General features: G+C 30.6%; 4 protein-coding genes across 4 annotated transcripts; 2 read left to right on the top strand and 2 right to left on the bottom strand.

The window, feature by feature from the left end:
• Positions 1-878: 878 nt before the first annotated feature.
• Positions 879-3,187, bottom strand: LOC137835629 (Calcium-binding EF-hand family protein). Its single transcript, XM_068644219.2, has 5 exons — positions 2,610-3,187; positions 2,460-2,506; positions 1,946-2,121; positions 1,574-1,592; positions 879-1,377 (listed from the first exon to the last, which is right to left on the bottom strand). The coding sequence occupies exons 1-5, from the start codon at positions 2,962-2,964 to the stop codon at positions 1,267-1,269; spliced, it is 708 nt and encodes a 235-aa protein (XP_068500320.2). The 5' UTR covers positions 2,965-3,187; the 3' UTR covers positions 879-1,266.
• A 5,411-nt stretch (positions 3,188-8,598) lies between these two features.
• On the top strand, positions 8,599-12,820 carry LOC137835623 (rho GTPase-activating protein 5-like). Its single transcript, XM_090302030.1, has 5 exons — positions 8,599-9,284; positions 9,656-9,776; positions 9,942-10,061; positions 11,480-11,710; positions 12,032-12,820. The coding sequence occupies exons 1-5, from the start codon at positions 8,947-8,949 to the stop codon at positions 12,464-12,466; spliced, it is 1,245 nt and encodes a 414-aa protein (XP_090158156.1). The 5' UTR covers positions 8,599-8,946; the 3' UTR covers positions 12,467-12,820.
• A 2,877-nt stretch (positions 12,821-15,697) lies between these two features.
• LOC137835625 (FANTASTIC four-like protein (DUF3049)) lies at positions 15,698-16,753 on the top strand. Its single transcript, XM_068644210.2, has one exon. The coding sequence runs from the start codon at positions 15,896-15,898 to the stop codon at positions 16,634-16,636; it is 741 nt and encodes a 246-aa protein (XP_068500311.2). The 5' UTR covers positions 15,698-15,895; the 3' UTR covers positions 16,637-16,753.
• Positions 16,754-20,678: 3,925 nt separating this feature from the next.
• Positions 20,679-25,417, bottom strand: NLP1 (nitrilase-like protein 1). The gene is made up of 9 exons (XM_068644209.2): positions 25,058-25,417; positions 23,817-23,865; positions 22,809-22,900; positions 22,497-22,648; positions 22,375-22,421; positions 22,229-22,262; positions 21,832-21,998; positions 21,416-21,512; positions 20,679-21,143 (listed from the first exon to the last, which is right to left on the bottom strand). The coding sequence occupies exons 1-9, from the start codon at positions 25,141-25,143 to the stop codon at positions 20,968-20,970; spliced, it is 900 nt and encodes a 299-aa protein (XP_068500310.1). The 5' UTR covers positions 25,144-25,417; the 3' UTR covers positions 20,679-20,967.
• Between the last annotated feature and the right edge of the window lie 284 nt (positions 25,418-25,701).

The following is a 25,701-nucleotide window of genomic DNA, read 5'->3' as shown; positions in this document are numbered from 1 at the left end:
TTTTTCGTTAACTCAAAAATATTGTACAATCTACCGAAATATGTAGTTCTAAATACAGAGATATGTAAATATGAAACTAAAATCATTTCAATCTCTAGTGCCAATTTGTTGGGTAGCTTATTTAGTTTCATAGTTGCAAATCATTGAATAAAAATAATTGAGGTAAATTGTATTTCTGCACAAATACTATCACCAGTCTACGTACTTGATTATTACATCCACGACAATACTCTATAATCAAACCCCACCATTGATTTATACAATCACAACCTGATAGAAATTTCGATGTCACACACAATGGATTTTTTTTTTAATAATGGAAATTCTTAATACTACACGCAAGTTCGAAAAATATTATATTGATGCATGATTGAGATTTGGTGAATGATTAGACATAATGGTTTTTCTCAAACTTTTAAATTAAACCAGATTCAGTGAATGCTATTCGTTTTGTTATTTGTATTTTTCCTATTATAAAATCTATCTGGCCACTATTTTATTCTTAATTATGTAAGCACTATGTATAGTTTTGAAACACTATTTTTCTATCATTATCTCTTTTTTCATATATATAATCTCTTCTATTTTCTCGATATATAGATTGGCGTGGAACCCTCTAGTTAGCAATAATTTACAAGTGATACAAAGATTCTTCTCAATTATCTTATGAGGGATGGCAATAACGTAGAAGTAAGTGTTTTGGCTTTGATTTTTGCTTCCTTTTATTGTACACAAAATTCATAAAATTTCATATAATTTTCTTTCATCACCACAATTATTTTAAGAACTTAAAAGAAATTATGATTTAACTAATACAATTTTAAAATTATTCAATTTAAAAAAAATCATTTTTCTCTCTAATTGAAAAATATATAGAATTATCTAAATATCAACACATCGACACTCTATTAATAAATACTAAATACAGAAACAAAGTCTGGTACAACTTTTACATAATGTTTAGAATCAAAAGTAGAGAAAAAAAAATATTAAACACATACATTCTTCTATATATACACACTTTCACCACTCACCACCTACTTTCTACTAATCACTTTTCTTGCCACAAACCCTCTTAGCTATACATAGATAAATTGTTGGTCAAATAAATGTAAATGAATGTGAAATGCTCTCTATGAAAGTGTGTCCAGCACTGTCGGAACACAAATGAATAAAACAATTTAAAAGTTTCTTCACAACATAAAACAATGAATTGAATGCAGCGCCAAAGAACTTGGAAATCTTTACGATGAGCATAACTACTCATCAATCATAAGATACAAGGAAAGGAAGAACCATGGTCATGAATGCATCGTACGAAAGTGTAGCAGAACCCGTATAACGTGTGTCCTTCTCCTTGAATTTATCAGTGAGACCCTGAAAGTGAAACAAGTAATTAACACTTTAACAAACACAGGTATATATATACAAGAACATGTATTTCATCGAAATGCTAAACAATGGATCATGTGAAAGTTGGCCTATGTCAATGGAAGGGATGAAAAGAAACACAAATGGAGAAAAGGAGAAATAAGAAGCACGCCAATAGGGTCAAAATATCGTTGAGTTTTACCTTAATAATCAACCCACACCTGCATACATACAAAAACAGAAGATTAGATATATAATGGCATTGACATTTTCAAATACAACAAAAGCTAATTTAGTCCTCCTTTGTTTGAAAGATTTCAGGAGATCAATTTGGTACTTCAAACATCAGCGACATCTACCAACATGGCCCTCAAATCATCATTTTATCATTGCATACAAGTTTACAACAGTTTGTAAACTTGTCTACTTTGGTGCAAAAATAAATAAAAAAACATCATTTGAGGACAAGATTGATGTAAAACCATTTCGTCGACCAAATTAATGATCCAAAAGTCTTTCAATGATCAAAACGATAAAATTTACTCCCTCTACAACCCAGATAAAAATAACTTACTCGACAAAACTGTCAAAACCAAGCTCTACTCTTCTTACACTTCCATCACCATACTTGGAAAGTAGAAGCTGTAGAACTGAACCAGGCACAGCATAACCAATACCATACAGAGCATCTCTTAGTTCTAATGGATCAATTTTCCCACTCCTGTCTTTATCATATCTCTCGAATATGCCCTACAGAATTAAAGTAAAACATTCAAAGACAATTTTACATGGATAAAGATCGATTATAGAACACAATTTATTTAATTTTTTTGGTAGTAAAAGTGGAGACAACATCAAAACTATTCAGTATAAGGTTCATGATATGGAGTTGTCAGCATAAATCCATCCATCCTATAGATTATCACGCAGGTAAAAACATAAAACAGTTTTAGCCAGTTAAAGCTACTCAATTAGCTTATGAGTTAAACACAAATTTCAAACTTTAGGGATTCATAACATAGCATAGCATGAACCTTGATCATCTTGAGAAAGAAAAGAATATAAGAAGAAATGAAAAAGAGACTCACTCGCCATTGACCAAGACAACTCCAGAGTGCTGCAAATTCCTTTGGTCCTGCGAAAGGGCACAAGCGATAGCCAATTGATCTCAACACAATGAAAACCCCAAGAAAGGAAAACAAAAAAAAGAAGATAAATTTGAACAGAAGTTAGCTTACCAACTGCGAGGGGTTGGTGTGGATTCTTGAAGAGGAACATAAGGAGACGAATGGTCCTGAGATTGAAGTGGTGAAATCCTGAAGAGAGAGCTTGTTGCAGTTCACGCTCATCGATGAAGCCACTCCGATCCCTGTCCACCATCTGAAAGCTTGTAATCACGTCCTGGGGTGTCCCTGGGGGAAAAGTTGAATTCCCAGATGAAGAAACGTTGGCGTAGTTGTAATTGGAGGAGGAATTTGAAGGCGGGGGAGCATTGGAAGTAGAAGTCTGGTAGTAAGTGGAATATGGAGGCTGTTGAGGCGCAGATGGAGAATACTGAGGTTGATATCGGTATCTACCGGAGGAAGAAGACATGGCTAGTTGCAATACAACCTTGGTGTGGATTCAAGATGCAGGAGTACGCGCAAAGAGAAAGAGAAAGAGAGAGAGATGTGTGTGGGATAACGGTAGTTTGTAATTTGGAAAATTGAAACTTGAGGAACACGTGTAGCTTTAAATGTAATGTTGTTAAAGGATTTGACGTAACGAGAGAAATCGAAACAAGCCACGACAACGTTGTTTTCAAAGACGGGTCAACATCGGCATGCCATGATGTGTTCATGTAATCAATAATTATCCTAATGACATATTTATTTTTTATTATATATATTTATTTGTAAATCCATCTCATAAAAAATTATATAAAACTCTAAAAATTATTAAACTATCATTTTTCTTATCTCTAACGAACATAGTTCTAAAGAATTTGATTCGTCAAAAATACAGAAAAAAAGAGTTCCTTAACACACTTTCAGTTTGAAAATTAGTAGTTTATTGTTTGATTTTTTTTTTATAAAAAGTTTTTATCACCTAGGTTGACACTAAGTAACAACAATCATTTGTCGTCACATAAAAAAGTATTATTAAAAAAAATAAATATGGAGAGACTAGACCAAAATTCATATGTTAACAAAAACAATACATAGGTGTACTATGCCTATTAATAAAGAATTCTAAGAATTGATTAGCATAAACCAAGATGGAGTCACATTTCAACCAAGACATTACTAAGACCCAATTTTTGAGCTTCCTCCAAAGCATATATAACTCCATACAATTTAGCAACTAAAGCAGTATGAACGTCAAGAAACACAAAGAAAGCTCCAGTAAACTCCTCATACTCCCACAAAAAATACTTCCACAAACGGCAAGACCTGGATAACCCCTAACAGCCCCATCAGTGTTAATTTTAACCCAACCTGGTGAAGGAAACTCTCATCTAACACAGGAAGATGACGTAGAACTTTACCAATGCAAGTGTTAATACTAAAAAACTTAAGCACATTGAAATCGAACATATATTTTTCATTGAAGTTTTAGACGAATTACCCACTAGACAAGTTAAATCTTTAATAACCAAATAATCCTAAAAATCTCAATCTTATCCTAAAAACGAACATAATTTCTCGTACGCCATAAATAGAAAAAATTATCAGAGCTAACTTAACCAATTTATCTACGGACTACCATCACTGTTATATTGTTTGAAAGTTTTAATGACTAATGTTTTCATTTATTAATAAACATTCACTATTTTTAAATAAATTACATTAATATTGTTATTGTGTTGTTATTTATTTACTGTAGGAGGTCAGTTATTTTGGAAAAAATATTTTAATCTGTATCATATTTATTATTCCTTTTAATCTGAGTGTGAAACTTTAAACGGTAAGAAACATGCCAATATTATTTTAATGCACTCTTATGTGACTTTAATACTTCTCGTACATCAATTAAAACAATGATGACAAAACTATAATATAAAAATATATGCACATTTTAATTTACAAATTGATTCAAAACTGATAGAACTTGTACGAGTAGTTAGGACGTGTTTTATTAAAAAAAATAACTTAATTAAAAATTTAGTTATACTCTATTAATATAATTAATAGATATATTCAATACCGTAAAATTTTAGTAAAATATAAAGAAATATATTCTTATGTACTTAAAATTAGTTGAAAAAAATACCAATTTTAAATATTAGATAATATTAAGAAAAGAACACAATTAGGATTTATAAAGTACATTTTATCAACTTGAGTGCTTTCATTTGAAGATGTAATTTAAATTTTGATATTCATTGTAAGTTATGTAAAATTTTACTAGTTTCCACAAAATAGCACATAGAAAATCATAAAAAAAAACCCTCTTGTACACTCTCATGTTTATCCATGACATAAGAGGATATGAATTCCTTTCTCAACAAGATGGAAGAGAAGTTCAACAACCACAACTCTAATCCTAAATCCTATTTTGATTTCAACGATAACCACGCCATTAGATCGTCGATTAAGACCTCTAAATCCAACATTTACTACCATTTTGGTTGTGATAAACTTGTCCACATAGTTCTCAACAATGGAAAATTATGTGAAAAATTAGGGGGTAAATTGACTTGTGAAGTTTCACTTTCGTTTTATGATAAAACATTTGATTTTATTTAAACAATCAGAATTCGTTTGTGCAATCAGTAAAGCGAAAGAGTTTGCTGTGAAAATCGACTAAATACAAGAATTTCCATAAATCAATTAAACTTATTAATTGAGAAGAATGTACTTTAAAAAAAATACTATCTCTCATTATACAAAATAGAATTCAGCTTGTCTCTAATTTTTTTTAAAAATCAATTAAACTTTGAATTAGAATATAACTAAAGTTTTTTTTAAGACATTGTTCATTTAATTTAAGTTATTTCACATCTAACTTTTTCTCCTTTATATTATTTTTTTCAATTAATTTGATGAGAGATACGAAAAAAAATTAAGAAAAATGGAGATAATGTGATAGGGAAAAATGAAAAGTGAAAATGAGTTATAAAATGGTAATGTAAAATATATGAAGGTGAATTCTTCAAGGTAAATCCAAAAAGTATAAACACTTGAAAATATAAATAATAGTTTACGTCTATAAGTATAATTTGAATAAAAATGTATGTTGTGGGTGACTCAGAGTGCTTTTGAAAAGTATTCCAGTCTTTTCGTTTTTTTAGTAAAATCAATTTAAATTTATGTTATAAATAAATTTATACCGAAAAAACATCTTAAGCATAAGTTTTTTTTGTTTTTTAGAAAACAAAGTGGAATTGATACATATTGTATAACTTTACAATGAGCAACTCGATAACTCAAATTGGGCCTAAGGTGGGCTTCATTTGTTTAATGGTTTGATTGGCATGTCTCATAGAGGATTTCTTTCCGCACCCGTACTTCTAAAAATACTGAAATTATTCATTCCAGATTTTACAATCTGGAATGCAGAATTTTCATTTTAAAATATAAAATATAAATTTATGTTTTGAATTTGATATAAAATTTATATTTCATATTGCATATTTTAGAATATAAATTTATATTCCAGAATTTGTATTCTCAAATATAAAAAATCACAAATTTTAACTTCAAAATTCTATAATTTAAAAAGATTTCAATTTTTTTTCCATAATTAAAAGAAACATTTAATAAAAAAATATTAAATTACAATTTCATAACCCAATTGCAAAGCTCAAAACACCACATTAGGTTCCGGGCCATGTGGTTTAGAAAAAAGATTAACATCATAAGCTTCTCTAGTAATGCAAAATTAGGTCATTGAAAATGATTAATCTAACTAAGCGCGTTTTTCGTCTGACTTTTAAATTCACATACTAAGTAGATATTTTTTTTTTCTATTTGACTTAATTCATTCCAAATCTATACTAAAATTTCTCAAGATAAGTTTATCTACACATATTTTTAAGAGAGAAAAAAGACTTTTTGACTTTGAACTAAAATTAATTTTATAGAACTTATTTGATAAAGATGTTCTATTTTTTTATTTATATCTAAACTAATTTTAACTTATTAAAAAATATTTGTTTTTTCTTAAAGTTACTTAAAAAAAACACCCAAACAATTTTTTAATGGAGTTACGGGTTTAGTATTTTAAATGTAAGATCTAACCAATTTTACTTTTGACAAACAAATAAAAATTTATTTATTATTATTATTATTATTTTCTTTTCTTTTCAATCAACAAACACGTCAACAAAAATTATATTCACCCAAACCCTATTTTACTTAATGTGCCTCAATACCAAATTCAATTATAAGCCAAATTGATTATTTTTTCTTTTTTTTTTATTTCTTTTTAAGTGTGTTTTAAAGTTTTTTTTTTTAAAATGCATTATTTTATATTTTAATAAAATATTGATAACATTTTCTATTTTCTATTTTTGGATCCGGTAATTATGATGAATTAAAATTGCATAAAATATAAAATATAAATATAAAAAATAATAATATTTTTTCAAATACAAAATTTAAAATTAATATAAAGATAACTTTATTCATAATATATTAATATATTTGTCAACAAACCATTTTTCTTATAATTCATAAGCTTGATGCAAGGGAGGCCTCATGATAAAGAAAAAGGTATGAAGTTCAATGAGCTTTCCTGAAAAATATGTAATTGAAAAATAAAAATTATATGTAATAATTTTATTAAAATAAATTTTATAAATAAAAAAGTAATAATTATTTTAAAAAACTAACGTACATATTTAAGCGGATTATTTTATATTAATTTAAAATCATATAAGAATAGAGAAATAAAGGAGTAATGATTATATTTTTTTATGTTAAATAGTTTTAATATATTATAATTAATTTTTTTAAATGTAAAATATACTTTATTATGTTGTCTTTAGAAATAAAATTTATGCTTATGCTTATGATATATTAGAAAAATATTTTAAAGCGATTCAATATTATAATACTAAAACTAATATATAAAATATAAACTACAGGCTTTAAATTAATTACCTTTTTATTATAAATAAAATGTTAAAATAATTTTTTTGGATTACACACACAAATACTTCATTTGTACTAAATAATAAATACATTATTTAACTAAATTAGTATAAAATCTTCAATTATTTTAATTAAATATTATTAGTATGTTTTAAGGTTAAATTAACTATAATCAATAAAAAATGTTAAGAAAATAATTAAAAATATTATGATATAAAATTCACATCGGAATTAAAAGCGAAGGATGAAAAACTTACAAGTTTTTATTTATTTTGTGGATGCAATCTCATACGTATTAATTATGACTTTAGGTAATAAATACTCTTTCATCATTCGTAATAAGCTAAAAGACACGCTTTTTAAGAAATTCTTCAAAAATAAAAATAGGATAATGATTAATTGAGAACTCTATTTTTCTATACAACCATGTATAATATAATCATTTTTCATATAATTTAATTATAAATTTATTCTTTATTATTATATATATTTATATCTAAATCAATCACATAAAAAAAATTGTATATACTACTATATTATCTTACATTATCGGGTAATCATCATTTTCAACTACATATATATTCTTATAATATAAAATATCGGTATTTAACTATTAAAAAATAAATAATATTTTGATAAAATGAAGTAATTTTGAAAGAATAACTTTTTTTGACAATTTTATTTTAAAATTTTACGTTAACCAAATATCACAATTATGAATTGATATATTTAAATATTCTAAGTTATTAATATAAAAGAAGAGGTTTTAGCATAAAGAAGCTACTAAACATATATAATTAACTCTGGTCCACCAAATTAATACAATAATGACAAATACTTCTTACATATAAAAATTGTGGTCTCTACCATTCCATGAATACATACACCAAACTGATAAAACAATCTCCAGAATTCAAGGAAAGAACTAGGTCATCATCATCATCATCACAATATTCTTTTCTTTAATAACTCTTTTATTAATAAGAAATTCAAATCTCTTTTCATGTCAACTAAATATTGGTAACATGTCACTGCATTTATTAATTAAATCCAATAGATAATGTGGAATTTAGAATAATTAAAGTCATCTGTTATATATAAATAAGTTGGTGAAAAATGAATATATACTGAACTGTAAAAGGTGATTATTATGATATTGTTTTACAAGTTTTGAGGATGTTGGTGTGTTCAGTGTGTGTCTATCTGTCTTTGGTTCTACTCTTGATGTCCCTGTTGCTGTCTTTCTCTTTCTCTTTCCACTCACACACATGGCATATTCACAAGCGTGAGAAGATGTTCAACGCTCCACAACACGCAACATAAAGAAAACCGAGTTAATGATTCTCACGTCCCACACCCTACAAACACTACTGCACTTTCCTTCAATCAAACTCCAACTCATAACTGTTAACCTTGGCATTTTCTGAAGGATCAGATCACAAAATCTTTGTGTTTTCGTTTTTTATATTCCAAGTAAAGGCCTCTTTCATTGCCAGCCATGACCGAGGTCCTCCACTCCCCACCCCATTTTGCTTCTTCTTCTTCATCACCACCAACAACAAAGACAAGGACAACCACAACAAACTCATCAACTCCTTCTTCCTCTTCATTCTCTCGCAATGCCTTTCTCCGACCACACATCTCTCTCTTGGCTCTTCTCTTGAACCTTCTCAGGAAATCCTTCCTTCCCCGCAAAACCATCTCCTCCATCATGGACATAGGCTCACCAACTAACGTACGCCATGTTGCTCATGTCACCTTTGATAGGTTCAACGGTTTCTTGGGTTTGCCTGTTGAGTTTGAACCTGAAGTCCCCAGAAGGCCTCCTAGTGCTAGGTCTGTGTCTGTCATGCATGTGTATTACAAGAGATCAAGGCACTTCTTTCTTCGTTTTTTAATTAACTAGAGTCGTTTCTAACTGCTGTTGGTTCTTGATTCTTTAATATGAAAGAGGGATGTTATACATGTGTTATTTTTAATGAACATTATGGATTGATTATAAGTTTTCTTTTGACATTGTTAACTAATCAGAAATCGTGTTCAACATGAGGTTGAAGGTAACTGTTACAAAAATTAACATGACAAATTATCCTTGGATGAGAATGTAGGAACCTTTATATATACTTTTGAATGCATTTAAATTAGAGTCTCTAATTTGAAGGTTGTGTGTTTTGTTAATTTCTTTTTATTTTATTTTTCACTTGTAGTGCTTCTGTTTTTGGAGTTTCAACAGAATCCATGCAGTTGTCGTATGACTCCAGAGGGAACAGTGTGCCAACTATTCTGCTATTGATGCAAAGGCATCTATATTCTCAAGGAGGGTTGCAGGTTGATCTTCTAGATTTGTTGTAACTTGTAAATTTCACATGGTGGTGGTTATAGTATGCAATTTGTATGAAACCAACAAAAATGGCTCTATGGGCACATTTTTGTTCATTTTACATGGGATTGCATTAATTTTCATGCTGGATTTAAGAGAATTTACACATGCAGGTAGAGGGGATTTTCAGAATTAACGCGGACAATGGTCAAGCGGAGCATGTCAGGGATCAATTGAATCAGGGAGTGGTTCCAGAAGGCATTGATGTACATTGTTTGGCAGGGCTAATTAAGGTATAGAATTGCAACATGATTGCTTGCTTCTGACTCCTCTGTTGGTGTACATGTTTATAGATGCTTGTTTGGTTAATTGAACTGAATCATCAAATTGACTAAGAAAAGTCTCTTCTTTATGTAATATGATTATTACTTTTGCTTGTAGAAAACATATTGATTGTTTTTATTACTATTTTCAATAAAGACCAAAAAATCTATAATTCCTTTTCTTTTTTTTATAGATCTAGCATGTAATAGAATCAATTGTGAATATAGAATTGATTCAACATGTAAAGATAAGAGAAAGGAACTTCTCAATTTCAAAACAGTTATCTTTCTCTGTCTAATGAATGAGAAACAAACATCATTTCCAAAGTCCAAAGTGTATTTGAATGAATAATACCACATTGCAGATCCTTTTTAATTGATCAGATGACTAGTAGAATTGTCTACCCATGCAATATTTTGGTTTACAGATTAGATGGTGAGCATGAAGGCAGGGTGTATTGTCAGTCTTATTTGTGTAGGGAGAAAAGTTAAATTCAATATCTTAGGTATTATTTTGTAGTTGTGTAATCTTAATGCAAATCTTAATAGCACCAATTATTGAAATAAAAGTCAGATTCTAATTGAAAAACATTAAAAATAGCACTTAAAATAAAGTTTTTTCAGCTCTAATATTTTCCAAATTTTCCTAAGATGTCCTTTGTTAAATACTAGTCAAACTAGTGTTCTGTTGTCACTCATACTTATCCAATTTTCTAGTTACCAACTGTTTTAATTTTGTTAAATATAAAAGAATACTTCGTGATTACAGGAATAATCTTGTGAATTTTGAGATCCTGTTGGAAAGTGGAAACAGATGTCTTGTTGTGACCCTGTTGTACTATTTATTTGTCAAGTCAAGAATGAAAATATCATCATGGATGTGAATCTTTTAAATAATTCGTAAAAGAATTTTATGTTTTCTTTTTCATTGCTTCTAGCCAAGGTTAATGAGAACCTTGAATTTTTTTATCTGCTTTCTGCTGATGAATTGCATCCATATCCACCCTGCTTATGTCTTAATCTTCCAACTTTTTTACTGCTAGCCGCCTGCAACCAGTCAACTCATCTCTTTTAGAAAAATATAACAAGTTTCCCAACATGTTTGTTCAATTGCTGGTTCATGATACTATAGCACTACTTAGTTGGAAAGTGTAACCTTTACTGGTGTAGTGTTGTTCTAGCAAGTAAAACCAGAACCATTCCATAATTCCCTTTAATTAAACTCTCATACATGACAAACTATCTTGTTTATGATGGAATACAAGGTAAATGACACAAAACATTCTCTTGCAGATGATGCTTACAATATATTCTCTGTGCTTTGTTTTGGCAAGGAGATGCTTAATGTGTACATGATAATTTATTCTGATATTCTTGTATTTTTCAAGGCTTGGTTTAGGGAACTTCCTACAGGCATTCTGGATTCATTATCACCGGAGCAGGTCATGCAATGCCAGACTGAGGAGGAGTGTGCTGAAATAGTGAGACATCTACCTCACACTGAAGCTTCACTCTTGGACTGGGCCATCAATCTGATGACTGATGTTGTCCAACATGAACATGTTAATAAGATGAATGCACGTAACATTGCCATGGTTTTTGCACCTAACATGACGCAGGTGTGTTTCCATATTTTTTTCATTCTCAACTGATTTGCAGGGAAGACAAGACGTACTACATGAGGGGTTATATGATTTTTCTTTCTATTACTAAATTGCATATGTACATCTTTTTGAAATCCAATTGAAGTTTTCTTATATGTGAAAACTTTTGTGGTGTATTTTTGTTTGATATCGATCATGGCCATTCTGACAATACTTTACCCTTACTGTTCTGAATTTTTCTAAGAGTAAATAAAGATGCCAATGTGATTGTTGTTGTATCAAATAGTAGTCTAGTAGGTTTGATGCAATGAACCTGTTTGGTCTTTCTGACTGCAGATGGCCGATCCTATATCTGCACTGATGTATGCAGTTCAAGTAATGAACTTCTTGAAGACGCTCATATTAAGGACACTGCGGGAAAGAAAGGATTCTGTGGTAGAATCTAATCCTAGATTTCACCTAGATCCTTCGGGTGGTAATGGAAGCCAAAAACTTTTGGAGTCCTTCCAGCAAGATACTCCTGCAGAAAATGAAGTGGCTCAGGGAAACATTGTTTTAGAGAAAATTGGCTTAGAGTGTTTATCAGTCCAAAACAACTCAACAGAAGGAGAACTTGGCTGTCTGGCAAACTCTTCTGAGAATATTCTTAGCAATGAGGAACTGTATTGTGAGTTTCCACCCGTAGGAAACATGGGAAAGGGTAAAACTGGCCAATCAAGTAAATCAAATGGTAAAAAAGAGTCCAAAAAGACTAGAGGCAGCAACCTGTGATCATCCATCAAACAGTGCCAGTTGAGAAAAAAAAGGAATTGGGAGTTTATGCATCAATGATTCAAGATATGAGCATATCAAAGCTTGGCTGTGAAGAAGCATTGAAATGTAAATTGATTATTTGACAATGTGGCATTGTAAGTTTGTCTGTCTCATGTTGCAAATTGCTAGAGGAAGTTTGTGAAGTGGCTTCAGTAAGTATGTTCCTTTTTTTTTTCTTTCCCTCGTTTGTTTAACTTATCTGATTTCAACAATAGTACTATGATCACACTAACATTGTAATGAAATCTCATTCCCTGCGTGTTTACTTGTATTCATAATTATTCCTTAATCATAAATTCACCTTCTGTTGTACTTTCTGAAATGTTATTTTTGGATCCTTGCTATACAAATTTGGTCTCCTGCAAGCTTATCTCTGGTCCAATAAGTTTGGCATAAAACTTACATAGCTAAGATTAGCAATAAGACATGGTATGCGTATAGGTACAAGTGGAACCTTGTATTCTTGGACCATAATAGTGGCGATGCAACTTCACGACAAGCTTTTATGGAAAAATATTGCATGATTGATTTGGGATGCATCAGGTCCACAAAGGTAGACCAATGGAAAGATGTTTCATGGAGGTGGGAAATATCAAGCGGAATGAAAACCACAAAACTATCAAACTTTAAAGAAAAAATTTCAAGCTGCTTTCTCACCAAAACGCATCAAAGGGTAAATTGTATGTACATTTCCATAATGGGACAAAGCACTGAAAGGGAGGTCTAACTAAGAACCAACCATTTTCCTTGAAAGTAGCCAGCAAGTTTAAAGGGCAGAATCGAATATTCTTCTCCCTCTTTCCACCAAGGAAGAACGATGATCACAAATGGGAATGAACACTTAAAAAATATCTATTTTATCTGCCAACAAAAATCTAACAAAAAGTGGGGCTATAAAAAAGAAGTCACTCATGCTATAAAAAAGAATTCACTAGCATGAGTGAAGTTACTCAAGTTGGCATAAAAATAAATGTGAAATATTATGTCCACAATGAAGACCTTTAACTCACACTAAAAATTATTAAAATAATAATAATAATAATAAGTTAGCGTTTAGAATGAGAACACAAAATGAATGCAAGTTAGTATTTTATTACAATTTAGTGTAGGTCTAGGCTAAGCTAAGCTAAGGTGGCATGACATTTAATTGTCACCTTAGCCTACATTAAGTTATTTAATAAGAAAAAAAATAAAACATTAAAATATTTTTGTCTCACTTTTTCATTTTCTCACATTTTCATTTTCTCACACTTTTAATGTCTCATTTCTGTCTCACATTTTTCAAACTCATAATCCCAAAATTCCTCCCAAAAACCCTACATCTTTTTCATGGCCATTTCCCTCTCTTCAATTTTGTTTTTCGTTTTTTTTCTTTGTTGCCATTTCGATCTTCTTAATTTCATTTTTTGTTTTTGTCTTTGTAGCTATTTCACTCTCCTTAGTTTTGTTTTTTGTTTTTGTTTTCGTGGCCCTTTCGCTCTCCTTAAGTGCATTTGACTCATATTTATTTCTCAGGTAGTGTCCCTAATGACGATAATTTACTCACATTTACTTTCCTTTCTCACGTAGTGTCCCTAACAACGACGTTAAATTTAATTGTTGTTGGAAATCCCACATCAACTAGAGATTAAGACATTTCATAGTATATAAGTGGGTGCAACCTTACCTTTTAAGCTGGTTTTATGAGTTTGAATTAAGTTTAAAATCCACTTCTTAATATTGTATAAGAGTCATTTTGAGCCTATCCTAACAATTGTTTATACTTCAAACCTACGCTATAGTTAACTAATATATTTTTCTTTATGTAGCACGCATGTAACATATTTTTTTATTATTTGCATTATTCTTTTTGAGGATTCTACCATCATTATATTTTGTTGTGGGAGGAACTAGAAGCCATGCATGCATAAGTTCTTGGTTTGTGGCAATTCTGTTATGCACACTACTAGCCTTATTCTAGCTAGTGCAGAAAGGTGAATGGGACTGTATAGTGTTTAATGATAGGGAAGGATTCCAAATTTAATGAACAACCCATTAATTAATTTTAGCCCATTACCAGTTCCCTATAAAACAAATTTATACAAGAGTAGAAACACCAGAATAGATTCATCTTAAGGACACATTGTGTATTATTGCAAGAAGGATAATACCCTGAGACCTAAGTTTAGGTGGTCTTCGCCTAAAATCGCATAACTTTTAACCAGTGCAAAGTAGATAATGTGGTACCAGGTTAGCCTACTAGGTGTGGTCAAGAGACACTTGTTTATGATCATGCCACGTTGCTTGCAATGTTCAAACCTTTCAGAGCCACTTGGACAGTTACAACTTACAAGTGAAAGTGGTTAATTGAACGTGTACATGTTAGATTTTAAAGATAGGAGAGAAGGGTGTGGCTGTAAGTGTATGTTTGCAAGTTCACATCATTGTACTCTGGACACCACAATGGGAGGATCGAATCATCACTTAAACTTTGCCCCTCACAAACCAAGAAAGCTGTGGTCCTGTCCCTTGTTTCCTTCCCCTAAGGGAACGTCCAATTGGAGTGCCATCTGCATATGCAAGCTCTTGGGTATACCACTTTTATGCATTCATCTTCGCAGACAAATTAATGACTATGCATGTTTTTTATGTATTTAGGTAGAACCCTAGAAGGCTAAAACATTTATTGCCTGATGCAATCCGTGTATTGGATTTGCACCCAAGACCAGGTCTATGTTTTGGAAGATACCAAGTCATCAAGTCATTTCCAAGACCGTGTATAAAGGTTACTTTCAGGTTGGAAGCCCTTTCAATAAGGGTGTGAAAGTACCTAGAAAACTTTAGCATACATGGTATACTAATTTAGGGTGGATTCTTAAGAAATCAACTTATCACAATTTTATTTTATTGTGGATAATGAATAATGAATAGTGAAATAGAATTAAGATAAATCTTATCACTTTATCACTGCACAAAGATTTAACTGATCTTAAGATATTATTTAAGTACTTTCAAGCAACTTCAACAGAATTATCTGTTACAAAGGATGGTGTTTTGTCTTCCAAAAGAATTAAGATAAATCTCAGCCTATAGTTTGTTACCTAGGACTTTTATATGGCCAGAAAATCCAAAGCTAAGCTACGTAAGCATAATCACCCGTTGGCCATTTATAAGCCACACCAACGGAAATCAGAACTTTCCACTACATATATAATAACATCTTCCCCTAGATTTTTTTCAACTCATTCTATTTACGTGCCTCTTTACTCTTTTCTCCTATCCCTCAACTACCAAAAGTTAACACTTTGAACACCCCTTTCTTTCTTTCTTTCTTGCTTTCTTTCTTTGTTTCAGTGTTTTGCTCTACATAAAGCACCAACTCATACAACACTAGCTAGCAAGAAAGGCATGACAACATGTGGGAGCCTGCATCACATATTGGATACCCTATTGCCAGAAAACTCAACGCTGCTTGAATCCCTCTCATGGAACCAAATAAAGCCCGTAAAACCCACAGACCAAACCCTTTCCTTCACTGAGATATTTGGAGAACCCAATTTCAAGGAGGCTTCTATATCATCACCCTCCATCTACCCTTACGTTTCTACTTCATCATCAACTGAGAAAACAAACAACACCAACAGCCACAACTCATCCTTGAGTTCTGAGAGTTTGCACCTTTGCACTGAGGGTCTTGGCTTTGAGAGTTCAGATGATGTTGAAGACTTAAAGGACGGAACGAATGAGAATTGGGAAACGTTTAAGGAGAAAGAGGGTGTCAAAAGGTATGTGATTTCAAGGGTGAGTGAGTACCCTCCTCCCATTTCAAGCATAGGGAGGAGTGGGAAGCCTTGGGTTTGTTTCAAGTCCTACAGGAGTGAAGGGAGGTTTGTTCTCGAAGAGATAAGGATTCCCACGCACGAGTTCCTCCATGCTTGTAGAGAGGATGGAAGGTTGAAGCTGAATTTTGTTCACCCTGATGATGAACTTTCAGAAGAAGAAGAAGAAGAAGAAGAAGAAGAAGATGCTGATGTAGAAAGTATAGATGAAGAGGAAGAAGAAAATGATGAGTGTGTGACAGATCATGAAAATGAACAAAAAGAGATGGATGCTCAAGTGACTAGTTACTCACTTGATGAAAGAGCATGAAATTTGAATGCTAAGGAAAAAAAGTCAAAGCACTGTTGTGATTTTGTATCTTTCAATGTTAGTTTTTGTCTCTTAACTCCATAGATTTTGTCTGATACAAGTTGACGAATTTGGTTTTGTTTTTGTTTGCACTTGTTCTAACTTGGGTTTGAATTTGATTTTCTGACTTTTTATTAATAAATAACATAAATATCACAATAAATCTTTGGTAAGGTTGATGGACTTTGGTGATGTTGTTTCTTAATAAAGGGAAGTGGAAATTCGTAGATTTTCACGTGAGACCAAAACAAGAAGTAAGAAGAGTGATGGTGTCAAAGGATTATCCTTATGTATAAGAAGAAAAAACTACAGTGTTACTATTACACGTGCAAAGCTGTATGAATTGAAGGAAGGGGGAGAAGTATAATCTATAAATAAACCAGAGCCTGTAATCACAGTAACAGAGATAAGATTGGATTTTGGTCTATTCTTCCATTCAGATAAAGGAGTTCTTATAAGGATTTCGAAGTAAAATCTTTGAGTTTTGTTGAAGGATATGTGGAATCTGTTGAGGGAAGAAATGTACGAAATGAGATATAATTAAAGACTAAAGATTAATGAGATATGAAACTTGATAAGAAATTAAATGAAGAGTGTAATAATATTCTGTATAAAGGTGACAAGTTTTTTTGTCTCAATTTTTGGTTTCTCAAAAACATTGGAAGGACTAAAAGTCTAAAAATTTTGCTCAGATCATACTAGATAACGAGCTCATCAATCCGTGAGCTTTTTTTAAAATTTTGATTTTATTTTATTAAACTTAATTATGTAAATATTTTTCTAAAGTTTATAACTACTAATTAATATATTTAATTAAATAAATTAAAATAATTATTGTTTTATTTATTAAATTTTTATTATAATTAATAATTAGAACTTATACTAATTTATAAGTGTTAATAACTTAAGTTATAATATTATTATATATTTGTAATCTTTTAAATAATATAATATACAAAATCTAATTTTTTAAATATTTTTTTTAAAATAAATAGTGCATCAACAAACTAGTTTGTCCTGTATTATCTTTGGTTAATCAAATATACAGGAATCTAAACCGGGATAATAGATTAAAAATATTTTTCCTACTTGTCAAGCTTAACCCGTTTTGTTATATCTAATTCTTTGTTATATAAATGTTATTAAGTATTCAACTTTAAAAAAAAATAAAAAATAACGATAAAGTAATTATCTTTTTTAAGAAGATTGATAATATAACAAGATAATAAAGGTATATTTTGTATGATTAGCAAATGGATGAAGTTTGAAGTCTTAAAATTTTGTTTAAACATGTGGATATGGTTGAGTCCTTGATGACAAAGAACTTGAAATTCATTATCAATATCTTTGAAATTGTGTTATTTTTTCTAACTAAGGCTTTCCTTTATTAAACGAAACAAGGAGAAAATGTGTGTTGTTTGCATTTGATCACCAAATGAAACACTTGTATATGTCAAGATCTGATGCTAAGATAAGTCTTACGTTTGTTAGACAAAACACTCTTAAAATTTATACTTTGTTGTTTAAATATTTAATCATAACCACTTGAGGTTTGTTAAAACTTGACTCTAACCTGTTGAGTTGTATCTGTCAAGGTCTGATGCTAAGATAAGTCTTGCATTTGTCAGAAGAAAACTTTTAAAATATATACTTTTTTGTTTAAGTATTTAATCATAACAACTTGAGGTTTGTTGAACCTGACTCTACAATTGATCTGCCATATTCTAGGTGGCCTGAGGGCCTTGACCTAGTCCACCTATGTGTGTGTATGTGTATGTGTCTCTGTCTTTGTCTTTATGTATATGTTTGTCTTTGTCTGTATATCCGTGTTTGTATATGTGTGTGTTTTGTGCGTATCTATGTGTGTTATGCATCATTCTAATAACACATTATGTCACCAAATTAAACACGTTCATAAGTCTAACCTACTTTGTCAATTTTATTTATCAATTTTATTGGTTATAGTAGTGTAATGCATAGTTGAAGCACTTATATTCAATATTATTAGTTATGCTAAAAGGTTGATGCATAGTTGAGATGCTTTAAATTTTAGAGGTAGATGGTAAGAACAAATGAAAAAAAGTGTTAGTCCTCTAAGATTTAAATTTTAAATGAATTTTACTTTTAAGTTTGATTCATATATTAGGTCAACCAACTATTTTGATTGGTTTTGAAAGGTAAAATACAATTTAAAATTTAAAATATATTTTTTAAAAATGGAATTCAATTATTAAAATTTATTTTAATTTTTAGATTAAGTGATTTAGTATATAATTATAATACATTTAAATGTTTTAATAAAATAATATTTATTTAAAAATTAAAAAATATAACTATTATTTAAAAAATAATGAATCCATTCATTTATAGGTAGCCTATTCTAAATTCATGAGTGGCAAGTAAATGGATCCAGGAAAAAAAATAATTTATTTCAATTTAAATAATTTTTTTAATCTGGTCTGATTTTATAATTTTTTTCAAACCATTAACGCATCTAAGATTCTTGCATTCAACTACGAAATAAGTGAGAAGGAGTATTTGCTTAGTGTTTTATATAAAGAAAACAAGGCAATTGCTCCTTGCACCCAACATTTTTCTACCTGCACCCAACACAAATTAAAAATTCTAAAAATATCTTTTATTCTGGAAATGAAAGAATATCCTTTATTCTGGAAATGAAAATCCAGAATTAAAAATAATTCATTTTGGAAAAATAGATATAGAAGAGATTATAAAAATCTGGAAAAAAAAAAATTCAAAATTAAAAATAATACATGAAAAAATTTATTTAGAAAAATTGTTGTGTTCCGAAAAAGGAGTTCGGGTTTTTATGTATACTCCTTTTTTCAGGGGTATTTTCGTCTTTTTCCTATAATTGGGTTTTGCCAGAAAATAATAGTTCTTTTTGGGCCTTTGTTCATGTAAAATTACCGTCTGATTTAAGATACCCTCTTAATCTAAATACAAGTATCTTATAAAAAGTAATTATAAAATAAATAAATTTTATTGTAAGTAATTTTTTTTTATCATAAATAGTTAATTGAATTTAAAAAAACAGTTATAAAACCTAAAGTATAAAATAAGTTGTATCAATGAAGATAAAATTGATAACCAATTGTAGATGAATTGTTTTTTTATATATATATAAATATGATGGTTTCAGATAAAAAAATTTAAAAATATAAATTAAAAGAAAATATTTAACATATAAAAGATACGGGCGTAATCAATTTAAAATAATATTTAAAAACCATGAATAATATGTTTTATTATAAAAAAAATCAAATCATTGTTTTCATTTCATGCTTTAAATTATTTAGCATATAATTAAAAGAGAAGGCTCAGCTTTTCCCTCTTTTATTTCTTTGCATAAAATGTTGCCTACATACTTTTTCAACTTGTTTGCTAACATTTATTTAAATTTACAAAATGCAAGATAATATTCTAATTATTTCATTAGTTTTAATAAATTATGATTAATAATGAAAATGTATATTAAATAGAAAGTGTATAATTACTTTTCAGCACATTCCTCCTTCTTTGCATATGGTGATGAAATCAGATTTGCTATAACTACGAGGAGTCTTGTAATATAAAAATAGAATAAAGTCTTCGAAAAAATATAGAAAATCCTTCAGCTCAAAATTAAAGGAAAATATATTCACTCAAAATATAAGATATTTTTCTACTGAGTAATGCTATTTTGGCAACATTTTCTCTTAATATATTTTCTTACTACAGAAGAGATGAAAGAAAAGTATAAAGCTACGTTTTCCTCTTCTGGATTGTAGAAGATCCTATGGTAAATAATACACTTTTAAAAAAAATGTCTTCATACATTTTAAAAAGAGATCAGAACATGACATTAGTTTAAAATTTAAAACGTTTTGTTCATATTCAAAAAATTAAACCTCACAAAATGTTGTTTATCAGGGGACCAAAGCAATGTATATAAAGTGATAAAAAAATTCAAACTCAAATCACTACAGACAAAACCAGCAAATTTACATCAAGACATTGATTGAAATGAAATGAAACATCATGTTCATACAAGGTCAAATGATTTAGATGAATTGTCTATGACTGAAGTGCACAACAAAACATCAAATTACTTAGCTGATTGATAATTAATTCCACATGTTTATTAAATTGCATGGAATTAGCAGATGATATTTTTGTGTTGTCCCTTGTTCTTGCCTTCTTGGTGAGTGATAAATGCTCTAGAAGTTTGTAAAGGTTTAAACCATTCCAGGTATCATTCTAAAACAGTTACAAGGTAAGATGTTTATCTATCACCGAACAGGATTGTTGCCATCTAATGTTAAAAGCACCTTATATAGATCTGGACGCCTATCACGGAATACCCCCCAACTATGTCTAGTGGTTTTGATCTTGTCCAAATCAAATTGTGCAATAAGAACTGCTTCCTCTTTGTCGTCAGCAATTGAAACAATTTCTCCAGTAGGTCCTGCATGATTGTAGAACAGAGTTAAAAGACAGACAGAAGAAGAGAACTTAAAGCTGCAGTTAAATCTTCCCAAGTATATGAAGAAATGAAGTAAAAAATTATTACAATATAAAGAGGAAAGGGGCAATGGTACACAGAAAGATATGATTAGTTAAAGGTTGATATGAATGCTAAAAAAGTATATCATATTTTCAATGAAAAGCTTTCCATCACTGCACTGGTCAGCTAGTAAAGTGTATTTCGCCAAAAACAAATTCGTTCAGTCAAATTACCTGCTATGAAGGAGTTTCCATAAAATGTTATCTCACTTTTTCCATGCTCAGTCTCAATTATCTCCTTTCCAATCCGATTTGAAGCCACCAGAGGTACCTGCATTTTCGAAAATTATTTGATAAATTATGTTGGAAAGTTTAAGTATTGATGTTTACACAAATGGTTCAACCCTTGACATTTTTCAAAAAATATTATCAAACAGTAAATTTTCTCTTCTCTGATACATACTTTAGCATTGTATATTCTGTTTTTTATCCAACAACTAATGCTGAAGGAGTTCTAGAATCTAGGTGTGGAAATAGAAAGAGCTCCAAGCAGATTATAAATAAGAGATACCAAGATGTGCACCTTACAGAAACACATCATAAATGACAATATTTGGCTGAGTAACCACTAACTTGTATACAAAACCTACCAAATTGGCCCCAGCATGTCCTTGCATTACTCGTTTCCAGTGGTCACGTGAATCAATGCTTCCATCATGTGGTTCAGTCCCAATAGCAGTAGGATAAAATAAAATCTCAGCACCTTGAAGCACCATTGCACGGGCTGCCTCAGGAAACCACTGATCCCAGCATATAGCTGACATGAAAATTAATTAATAGTAATAGAAAAAAGGAATGTTAACTTCAGTTTCTATCTCACAGAAAGACAAAAAAATGCAGATTCCAAAATGTGTTTGGTTGCTTTAGCAAAGATAAAGTCAACATTTCTCTCTGTCTAAAAATATTGATACAACCACACTTAACAGAGGTTTAAGTATAGGAAAAAAGAATAGAATGCATACAGTTATAGTAATTATAAGTTCATACCAACTCCAATTTTTGCAAATTTGGTCTGGAAAACCTGTTAAGCCAAAGCCTCAATGTTACATGGTGTTCAATAGTCATAAAAAGGACCATAAAACCAAGGTCGTCCAAAGCAGCGAATATCAATTAAGGCTATCTTAAATACCCACCTTAAATCCAGTATCACCTGGATTGAAGTAGAACTTTTCCTCGTAACCTGTAGGAGAGATTGTTTGATGTGTTAGGATGTACACATTCTAAGTGACACATAAATGGCTAGAATATTGCATACCGGGTCCATCCGGAATATGGGACTTTCTATAAATCCCAAGATCAGTGCCATCAGCATCAATTATGGCTATTGAATTATAGTGTGCATTGTTTGCCTCCTCAAAGAAGCTAACTGGTATAACTACGCCTAACTCTTTTGCAAGTTTCTGCATCCTACGTTATGAACATTGAAACAAGAATAAGATTCACTATAGGACGATGAGCATAAAAGACTATGCCAATATTTGTTCCTCTGCCCCTAAAAGCTCTATGTTGCGTGGCTGCAAGTAGTGACCAAGAAGCAGATCACAGAAGCTAATTTATATTATTTTACCTGAGGATTGTGGGATGGTCCTTATATGGCTTAGCTCTTTGAATATAATCTTCTCTTTGTGCCTGACAGAAGTAATAACCTTCAAAGAGTTCCTGAAATTAGTCACACATTATTAATATGATCCAAACACACAACCAATCAGGGTTTTCCATCAGATTAATGAGTCCATTAAAATTACTATCCCTACAATGATGGGATAAGGAATCTGTTTTGTCAGTATGAACATCAAAAGACATAAAAACCCATTAGTCTTCCAGTTAGTAGTTCCAAAGATAAATAAATTTTCAGCCAAAATTTTCTGACAATGTCAGCAATTACAGTCAAGAATCATGAGCATTATTATGAAATCAACATTGAGTGTAAGAAAACAATGCTTATTAAAATAATAGATAGTGAAGAAGAAGAGCTGTAACTTTTTCAAATCTAATTCAAATATGGCAGAAGAACAACTCTGCTCACTGTCAAACAGATTCACTCATAGTCTCACTAGATTTATCATTTCTTGTGTCCCATAGTTTGACCCATAAGTCCTGGACTATAACCTGTCAAGATTTGTAATATAGTATTGTATTATTCATGGTAAAAAATAGTTTTAAGAAAGAAATACCATAATATAAAATGTTTTATACAATCTACCAAGTAATTTATAAATGAAGAGAAGTTATTTTCATGAAAAATGATAACGTAACCAGATCTATGCTTCTAGTTGACAATCTCAATATTTGCATTGTTATGTTGGAGCTTGCAGCTCTTAAATCTTCATTTTCCTTAAGACAAAGAATACTGTTAATTGATGTTGTGAACAAATAATCACACGGTTTTGACACCCAGTGAATGAAAAATACACTTAGAATTCATTTATGCACATATCCTACTTGATCCTAACCTTATCAAGGAATTAAAGGAGTTGACAAAATATTGTATGGAATTAAATATTCTATAATTGACACGTAACACAAGAAGCAAGCACTATCACGGAAGGGCATACCAGGTTTTAAATATGCACACCTGAATGAGAATGATGTTTGCACCCTGTTTATGAGCAGCTCTAACTAGCCTGCAGAAGAGCCAAAAGAATCACATAACATGGATAGAAATTTCATTTCTGTGCAATCTACCAATTATCTCTTATATATACTTAAACAAAGTTAGGGAAGAAAAACTGAAGCTCAAAAGGTTTCAGTTAGAAGCAGAAACAGAATCCAGAAGACAACTGAACTAGGGCCTGCCCGATTCCCTTCTCAATTTTTGGTTTTAAAAATTGTTCTCTAAAACAATTCCAACTACTTAATAATCAATTTCTCATCCAAAATCCATCAAGTTCTGAAAAATTTTCACGAAACAACAGAAAAAAGCTGAGAAATGGTATATCATATTTTCATCTTGTATAACGTATTCCTCAATTCCACACTTTGCTTTGTACTTTGTACCTGTTACGAACCAAGAAAAACACACCCAAAGATAAACAAAGAACACAAATTCTACTGAATAATCTCTGTATTATTGCTTCTGCACTTTACTCTCAGAATATCCACAAAGGAAACGATTATTCCTTTTACACAGGACTTTCTCTGTCTACCAAACTGAATTCAAAAAACGTAACTTCCTTCACTAAACCGGTTGGTCTTTATTTAAAGACCACTAACCTACCTTACAAACCACTAACCGCTACTTTATAAATCACTAACCGCTACCTTACCCTTTATTCCTTACATTTTTCCTATAATATACCTTCCAAGTCCTATCCTGATTGTGTCCTAACAGTACCACCCTCCACTAACTGTCTGATAAATCTTGTTTAGTTGCATTTTGAAAACTAAAAACAGTCAGTAAAAAAATTAGAGATTTTCAATAAATATTAGTCACCACCACTCCTCTTCTCAAATATAAATCAAGCACACCCTTAACCTTTTACATACAAAAGACAAAAACAAGGGATCAAGGCCAACATTAATTAAGAGTAATTTGCACACAAAAAAGTTAACAAGCTGCAAGCATTGATGTAAGCACGGTCAGGGTTGTCTGTGTCCCAACCCTAAAGAAAATATTGTGATGTTTCCTTTGAATGTGAGCGATATTGAGTGGAAGCAAGAGCTAAAAATTAAATCTTTTAACTGGGCAGCTTGTAAAGTTGTAACCCTCGTCACTAATTCAGGATTCAGGGCATGGAATTGAGGTTGCAAGGATAAAGAATCCGAAATAAATTGAAATTGAAAGTGGGAAAATAAGGAAGGAGGAGAAATGGTCACCTCTCGGCGGTGGCGACATTTGTTGAGACATCATCGGTGCAAGAAAACTGCAGAGCGGAAACCACCACGGTTCTACGCTTCTCCATCTGAAGAAACAACGCAATTAGACTCAGATTTTGTGAAGAGAAGATTATTTTCCCTTTATTCCCTTTCTTGTGGTAGTGCACTGCAGCAGTGAGATACAGTGAAATTATATTCTGCCAACTTTTCTAAAGGGGATAACATTCGAAGTACCATCTACAATTCTCAAACTTTTAGTCACAACAAAAAATTAAGGATTTATTTTACCTTAATTTTAATCCATTTAGGTGTTTTCAGTCTGATATTTATATATGTCAAACATTCTTAATTTTACTGTTTGTTTGAGCCTAAACGTTTGATTTTTATGAATATAAGAGATTAATTTAAAAAAAAAAATGTTTCGAATTGAGATTTTAAAATCTATTTAGTGGAAAAATGTTTTAAAAATCATCAAAACTACCATCTCAATAAAACAACAGTTAAAGTCGTTTATATACCAACTACAACAAGAGAGAAATGAAAACATGTGATGCGAGAAAAAAATTCTAACAGCTAAATAAAGAATCTCAAGAATTTTGTGAAATCTGCTTAAATCCGTGTTAAAACAATAATATGTTGAAATT

Source organism: Phaseolus vulgaris, chromosome 5, assembly GCF_051622355.1.
Source record: "Phaseolus vulgaris cultivar YP4 chromosome 5, ASM5162235v1, whole genome shotgun sequence".
Taxonomy (NCBI): Eukaryota; Viridiplantae; Streptophyta; class Magnoliopsida; order Fabales; family Fabaceae; genus Phaseolus; species Phaseolus vulgaris.
This window is presented reverse-complemented; position numbering and strand designations above follow the sequence as displayed.

Coding starts and splice junctions, on each gene's coding strand:
- LOC137835629 (XM_068644219.2), bottom strand. CDS start 2,964: ATGTCTTCTTCCTCCGGTAGATACCGATATCAACCTCAGTATTCTCCA. Junction 2,507..2,609: donor ACACCAACCCCTCGCAGTTG/GTAAGCTAACTT, acceptor GCCCTTTCGCAG/GACCAAAGGAATTTGCAGCA. Junction 2,122..2,459: donor GTTGTCTTGGTCAATGGCGA/GTGAGTCTCTTT, acceptor TTAATTCTGTAG/GGCATATTCGAGAGATATGA.
- LOC137835623 (XM_090302030.1), top strand. CDS start 8,947: ATGACCGAGGTCCTCCACTCCCCACCCCATTTTGCTTCTTCTTCTTCA. Junction 9,285..9,655: donor AGAAGGCCTCCTAGTGCTAG/GTCTGTGTCTGT, acceptor TTTCACTTGTAG/TGCTTCTGTTTTTGGAGTTT. Junction 9,777..9,941: donor ATTCTCAAGGAGGGTTGCAG/GTTGATCTTCTA, acceptor TTACACATGCAG/GTAGAGGGGATTTTCAGAAT.
- LOC137835625 (XM_068644210.2), top strand. CDS start 15,896: ATGACAACATGTGGGAGCCTGCATCACATATTGGATACCCTATTGCCA.
- NLP1 (XM_068644209.2), bottom strand. CDS start 25,143: ATGGAGAAGCGTAGAACCGTGGTGGTTTCCGCTCTGCAGTTTTCTTGC. Junction 22,901..23,816: donor CAAACATCATTCTCATTCAG/GTGTGCATATTT, acceptor GACTAATTTCAG/GAACTCTTTGAAGGTTATTA. Junction 22,263..22,374: donor CAGGTGATACTGGATTTAAG/GTGGGTATTTAA, acceptor TTGGCTTAACAG/GTTTTCCAGACCAAATTTGC.